The sequence below is a fragment of the Octopus sinensis genome, linkage group LG24 (genome assembly GCF_006345805.1).
Source record: "Octopus sinensis linkage group LG24, ASM634580v1, whole genome shotgun sequence".
NCBI lineage: Eukaryota > Metazoa > Mollusca > Cephalopoda > Octopoda > Octopodidae > Octopus > Octopus sinensis.
This window is the reverse complement of record NC_043020.1, coordinates 9,589,039-9,596,538: the sequence shown is the minus strand read 5'-3', so window position 1 is coordinate 9,596,538 and position 7,500 is coordinate 9,589,039. Positions and strand designations below refer to the sequence as shown.

General features: G+C 41.4%; 1 protein-coding gene across 12 annotated transcripts in view; it reads right to left on the bottom strand.

The window, feature by feature from the left end:
- The window catches only part of LOC115223846 (sugar phosphate exchanger 3), a 63,962-nt gene that overhangs the window by 42,737 nt on the left and 13,725 nt on the right, over nucleotides 1-7,500 (bottom strand). For all 12 annotated transcript variants that reach the window (XM_036513033.1, XM_036513036.1, XM_036513037.1 and 9 more), the window contains exons 2-3: nucleotides 2,613-2,736; nucleotides 166-255 (exon numbers count right to left, since the gene is read on the bottom strand). In XM_036513033.1, the coding sequence (XP_036368926.1) occupies nucleotides 166-255; nucleotides 2,613-2,736 (214 nt within the window). The remainder of the gene's footprint in view (nucleotides 1-165; nucleotides 256-2,612; nucleotides 2,737-7,500) is intronic.

Genomic DNA, 7,500 nt, shown 5'->3' with positions numbered 1-7,500 from the left:
TTCTTTCAGTTTCCGTCTACCAAATCCACTCACATTGTTTATTTGCCTGGAGTTAAATGACAACAGATAAAGACGAATAAAAAGAAAAAAAACAAAGTGCTAACACTACCCTTCCCCACTAGCAACAAAAAGAGCAACATATTAAAGGAAAAAGAATTTACTTACGAAAGCATAAAACAGCATAAAACTGGTGTCCATGTAACCGAGGAAAATATCTGCTTCCTTCTGTTCGAATACAGAACGACTGTTCCATGTCTGTGACGGAAAAGAGAAATGTTTGATGGTTAGGTATATACTCTCTCTTTACTCTTTTACTTGTTTCAGTCATTTGACTGTGGCCATGCTGGAGCACCGCCTTTTAGTCGAGCAAATCGACCCCCAGGACTTATTCTTTTGTAAGCCCACTACTTATTCTGTCGGTCTCTTTTGCCGAACCGCTAAGTTACGGGGACATAGATAGACACGCCAGCATCGGTTGTCAAGCAATGTTGGGGGAACAAACAGAGACACACAAACATATACACACACACACACACGCATATATATATATATAGCACTATCCGACTCGTGGCCGATGCCAGCGCCGCCTCGACTGGCCTCCGTGCCGGTGGCATGTAAAATACACCAATCCGACCGTGGCCGTTGCCAGCCTCGCCTGGCACCTGTGCAGGTGGCACGTAAAAAGCACCCACTACACTCACGGAGTGGTTGGCGTTAGGAAGGGCATCCAGCTGTAGAAACATTGCCAGATAAGACTGGAGCCTGGTGCAGCCTTCTGGCTTCCCAGATCCCCGGTCGAACCGTCCAACCCATGCTAGCATGGAAAGCGGACGTTAAACGATGATGATGATGATGATGATGATATATATATATATATATATATATATACGATGGGCTTCTTTCAGTTTCCGTCTACCAAATCCACTCACAAGGCTTTGGTCGGCCCGAGGCTATAGTAGAAGACACTTGCCCAAGATTCCACGCAGAGGGACTGAACCCGGAACCATGTGGTTGGTAAGCAAGCTACTTACCACACAACCTCTCCTACATCTATATCTTAATTTTATCTTTCATCACTTGTTTCAGACACTGAAGTACGGCCATGCTGGGGCACCACCTCGAAGGATTTAGTTAATCAAGTTTACCCCAGTACTTTTTTTTTTTAAATATGGTACACATTCTATTGTTCTCTTTTGCCGAAGTGCTAAGTCATGAGGAATTAAACAAACTAACACTTGTTCTCTAGGTCAGTGCTCCACAACGGCATGCCACGGCTCCCTTGTGTGCCACGGATCCCTTGTGTGCAACGAGATGATGCTAGGTGTGCCACAGTATAACCTGAATATAATTTTTTCCCCCACACTTTTATTGGGTTGTCCAGAAAGTTCGTGCCGATTTTTAAAGGAAAGAAAAAGGTCAATAAATACTTGCCATTACATTTTTAATCAACCAAATATGAACCATTTTGTTGCACAATGCGTCTCCATCTTTCCTTTAACTTGAAAATACCCTCTTCCCAGAACTGAGGTGGTTTTATGGCAAAGAATTCATCAAGGTATCTTTTTACGTCATCCAAGGAATTGAAATTTTTACCATTAAGACTATTCTGCAGAGACTTGAATAAGTGGAAATCCGAAGGAGCAATAACTGATGAATATGGATGGTGGGGTAACACATCCCAGCTGAGCTGCAGCAATTTTTGTCTGGTTCCCAAAGCATCAAGTGCCGAAAATGAACTTTCATATCTTCCATTTTAAAGGGTTACAGAATTAACACGGGTTATAGGAACATAAACCTTCTTCCACGAAAAGATAGCTTAAACTGTGCTCTAAATGGAGGTGTAGTCAAATCCTATTTTATGCACTCAACTATGTTCTAAAATAAGTCGAAAGGTATGCAGCTATAAATTGGCATGAACTTTCCAGATAAGCCAATCGTTATATTTTTAGATCAGGTGTGTTGCTGAATTTTGAAAAGAATATAAGTGTACCGTAAATGAAAAAAGGTTGTGGAGCACTGGTCTAGGTGATGGTGGGACAAACAGACAGACACACACATCATCATCATCATCATCATCATTTAACCATGATGTGGCTGGGGACCAAATTTCTTACCACACAGCTGGGACAGTTATTACTCTTTTACTCTCTTTTACTCTTTCACTTGTTTCAGTCATTTGACTGTGGCCATGCTGGAGCACCGCTGTTAATCAAGCAACTTGACCCCGGGACTTATTCTTTTGTAAGCCCAGTACTTATTCTATCGGTCTCTTTTGCCAAACTGCTAAGTAACGGGGACATAAACACACCAGCATCGGTTGTCAAGCAATGCTAGGGGGACAAACACAGACACACAAACACACACACACACATACATATATATATATATATACACATATACGACGGGCTTCTTTCAGTTTCCATCTACCAAATCCACTCACAAGGCTTTGGTCGGCCCAAGGCTATAGTAGAAGACACTTGCCCAAGTTGCCACGCAGTGGGACTGAACCCGGAACCATGTGGTTGGTTAGCAAGCTACTTACCACACAGCCACTCCTGCGCCTTTATGTAAAAAAAAACAAAAAAAAAAGGAAAAAGAAAACAAATCCTTACTTCATTAGGCAAGATCCTGAGATGGGTTCTGTTGCTTTTGAAGAACCCTTCAATTGTCCATTCATCTGAGATGGAAGATTTGACATTGCTGAGAGTTTTACGAGTTGCATGGAAAAATGAATAACTGAAAGAGAGAGAGAAGGAAATATAAAGTGGTGCTCCAGCATGGCCACAGTCAAATGACTGAAACAAGTAAAAAAAAAATGTTTTTTTAATATGTATAAGAGTGTTGCCTCCACCAATGGAGAAGTTCTTAAGCAGATCAGGCCTAAAATGTCGCTAGAAGCTAGGATCACCAAGCATAGATTGGACATATTTCGGCCATATTATGCGGAGAAAATCCCTGGAGAAGGACATCATGCTTGGAATGGTCAGTGGCAAGAGAAGAAGAGGCCGACCAAGAACCCGCTGGCTTGACACCATCAAGAGTGATACCAGAATGGACATAGCCAGTCTGAAAGAAGTGGCCCAGGATAGAACTGACTAGAGGACACTGATCCAACGAGTGACCGAGAGTCGACTTCGACTGAGCGGATAGATGATGATGATGTTGCCTCCACCACCACCACCACCATCAATCATCCCCAACACTACCATCATCATCATTATCATCACCATCATCATCATTGTTGCTTTTATGTTGGCCCTTTTTTTGGGTCGTTGTTTTGTTCCATGCTGGCATCGGATGGACAAGAATTGTTAAGACGGTATTCTACAAACACATTCTGTTCTGAACATTGTAAATGGAACTTACACAGGAAGTCAGGTCATCTGCAGTACCGCTGCATGTCACCTAAGCACTATATAAGCACCACATATTGAACTCAATGCTCATATAAAAGCCTTTGTCTAACAATATTATTTCCACCAATATTATTAGCGTGGCGAGCGAGCAGAAACGTTAGGGCGAAATGCTTAGCAGTATTTCGTCTGCCATTATATTCTGAGTTCAAAATCCGCCGAAGTCGACTTTACTTTTCATCCCTTCGGGGTTGATTAACCCTTTCGTTACCATATTTATTTTGAGATGCTCTGTGTTTCTTTCAATCAATTTTAAATATAACAAAGAATTTAGTAAAATAACTTAGTTACCATTCAGCTAGTGTTAGGAACATAAATTGTGACTAAAGGTTTGGTGGAAGATTTCAATTCAAAACTTATTGTAAACAAGACATTTGTATGCACATCCAGAGCTGGTTTCAGCCGGGTTGGTAACGAAAGGGTTAAATAAGTACCAGTTATGCACTGGGGTCAATGTAATTGACTTGATCCCTTTGTCTGTTCTTGTTTGTCCCATCTATGTTTAGCCCCCTGTGGGCAATAAAAAAAAATGAGTATTATTTCCACCAACTCACTGTGTTGACTAAAACAACAACAACAACTACTACTACTACTACTACTACTACTGATCACAGGCACAAGAGGAGAAATTTAGAGACAAGATAATGCTGCTGTCTTAGGACCTGAAACTTGGTACAGTTCCTGTATCCCTCTGTGTTTGTGTGTTCGCCCACGTTGCTGCTATAATGGTTGTTGCTGTTGTTGTTGTTGTTGTTGTTATTGCCATCACTGTCAGCACTTCTGCTGCTGTCATTGTTAGTCATGTTGTTGATACTGTTGCAATGGCCCAGTGGTTAGGGCAGCGGACTCACAGTCATAGGATCGCGGTTTCGATTCCCAGACCGGGCGTTGTGAGTGTTTATTGAGCGAAAACACCTAAAAGAGCTCCACGAGGCTCCGGCAGGGATGGTGGTGATCCCTGCTGTACTCTTTCACCACAACTTTCTCTCACTCTTACTTCCTGTTTCTGTTGTACCTGTATTTCAAAGGGCCGACCTAGTCACTCTCTGTGTCACGCTGAATATCCCCGAGAACTACGTTAACGGTACACGTGTCTGTGGAGTGCTCAGCCACTTACACGTTAATTTCACGAGCAGGCTGTTCCGTTGATTCGGATCAACCAGAACCCCTCATCGTCGTAACCGACGGAGTGCTTCCATCACTGTTGCAGCCATCTGTGAAATTACTGTGTGTGTTTGGTGTGTATATGGGTTTGGTGTGTATATGGGTTCAGTTCGTATGTTGTTCGTATCCGTGCCATCACATTTTTATTTATTTTTTTATTATCAACAGAAGTTACAAAATGACTCATGGACTCTTGTGACTAAAAGTAATAAAAAAAAATATAAGACATGTGTGTCATAAAGAAAAAGATAAAACAAAAATACAACGCTCTGTAGTACATCAGTTATTTGATACAAATTATTTAATATTTAGCTAAAAATTAGTGACAATCCAATTAATATTAGTCACTTAGGTATTTACAGAAATGACAAAAACAGCTGATTTGGATTAAGGTGATAAGTTTTGCCAACAGTGATTACCAAACATTTTATCAAAAAAAAACTGTTACATGATTTTGTGGGATTGAAGCATATCTCTCACAGACTATTTCCACTACCTTAATTTTGATGAGACACTAGGTAAAACAGAAATTGTTCTATAGAGTACTTGTGTGCTCGCTGACGTTAGTTCTTCTGTCTTCCCAGCTGATATTGAGGATCTTCCGAAGACAGCGTTGGTGAAATTTCTCAAGCGTTTTCAGGTGGTGACTATACGGGGTCCAGGTTTCGGATGCGTAAAGGAGGGTTGGAATAATGACTGCCCTGTACACCATGAGTTTGGTTTCGGTTCAGATGTCCCGATCAGCAAAAACTCTTGTTCGAAGCTTGCCGAAAGCTGTTCCTGCACACTTCAGACAGTGTTGGTCAGTGTGCTACAAGAAGCAAAAATGACCAGTATCGAAGCCTATGTCATCAAAGGCCAACTAAGATGGAGCGGCCACGTGGTTAGAATGACTGACGAACGACTTCCCAAACAGATCTTCTACTCCCAACTCAAAGACGGCAAGCGTACAAAAGGAGGCCAGAAGAAACGCAACAAGGACTCCCTGAAATCGAACCTCAAAAAGTGTGACATTGACTTCACCAACTGGGAGGAAACGGCAAAAACAGACCACTCTGGAAAACCACCATCCATGAGGGAACGGCGAAATTCGAGTCGAAAAGGTCTGCAGAGCTGGAGGAGAAAAGACGACGACGGAAGGAGCGCCAACAACAACCACATGCGACTCTCCCTTCCGGCACTAGATGTCCACACTGTGACCGATCTTTTCGAGCAAGAATTGGTCTTATCAGTCACCTGCGGACTCACCAATAAATTTGCGCGAAGACCATCATCCTCGACCTTGAGGGATTGCCATAGTAGTACTTGTGTGCTGGAACACTGTCCTCATGAGACAAGATTCCTTCTGTCAGTTTTCCTGGGCATAGGGTCTTGAATGCCTTTTCTAACTACCTCAGCAAGTTGGCATAGCACTCTCCATTGACGGTGTAGCCTTTTTGAAGAAAGTCAATAAACAATACCTTTTGCATCCCAAAAATCTGAGTCCATCACCTTACCAGCAGATGAAGTGACCTTAGATTCTTTGAACCTAAAGAAGAGGGGTGTTTCTACCGCATTGTCTCTTAGTCTCTGATTTAAAGGGATGAAACCAAGACTCGTCCTTGTTACGAGATTTGTCTACATCCCATAATTTAACAGTTCGGCAAAAGAGACCAATAGAATAAGTACTAGGCTTACAAAGAGTAAGTCCTAGGGTCGAGTTATTCGACTAAAGGCGGTGCTCCAGCATGGCTGCAGTCAAATGACTGAAACAAGTAAAAGAATAAAAGAATAAAAGAATATATATATATATATATATATATATTCATTTTTTAATTTGGGAAAAATTTTAGGAAAATAAAAAATAAGAAATAAGTGGAAATTTGACCGTGAGTGTGTTAAGGCACATAAAGAAAATGACTCTCCCTAGACACAACAGTATATATATATATATATATATATATATATATATATATACAAGGGCATGCTGAAATGTTCCTGGTTTTAAAAGTTAGGGTTCGGGCCCAGATGGATGCCCAACATTCTGAGTTTTTTCACAGGGCTTAGAAAAATTGAAGGACATTTGCAATAAGTGTGTGGATCTGAAAGGGAAATATGTTGAATAAAATCCTAATTAACTGATCCTCCTGTATTTTCTTTTACCCAAAACCAGGAACTTTTCAGCACCCCCTCGTTAATTTTTTAGATTTTAATTAATTTCATTAAAAATCATCTTATCATGTATAAGGGTGTCTTGGCATCACTCAGCAAGACTTTTGTTAGCCGCTCTCCAGCCATCTATTTAAAACTGTATACAGGTATGGTACAACCACACTTGGAATTCGCATCATCAGTTTGGAACCCCTATCTTGCTCAGAACATTGACCTCCTGGAATCTGTCCAGAGACGTGCAACCAAACGCATACCCTCCATCAGACACCTACCATATTCTGAACGCCTTGTTTCCCTGGGCATGGATTCACTGAAGCTCCGGCGTCTGGCGACGGACTTGGTAAACACCCACAAAGTTATCAACCACCTCACCAACAACAACACTGAACACCTTTTTGATCTCCATGTGTCTAACACACGTGGACATGCCTACAAAGTCAGAAAACAACACAGCTCCCATGACTTTCGGAAACATTTTTTCACGCTCAGAGTTGCTGAAGCATGGAATAAACTGCCTGCGTCAGTTGTTGACTGCCATGACACTGCATCCTTTAAGGCCCTCATGCTTTCCGAAATCCGCCGAAACTACACCTGATTATATATACACTTTAGATGAGTTGTAGTGCACCTGAGCACTGTACACAATGTTTTATTATTATTATTATTATTATTAATACCAGAATTTTTTTTGTGGAACCCACTTCAGGGAAAATAAGTGAACTAAGTATTTGTAATAGGAAATCCACAGTGGTTTGAGAGACTTGGCTGATCG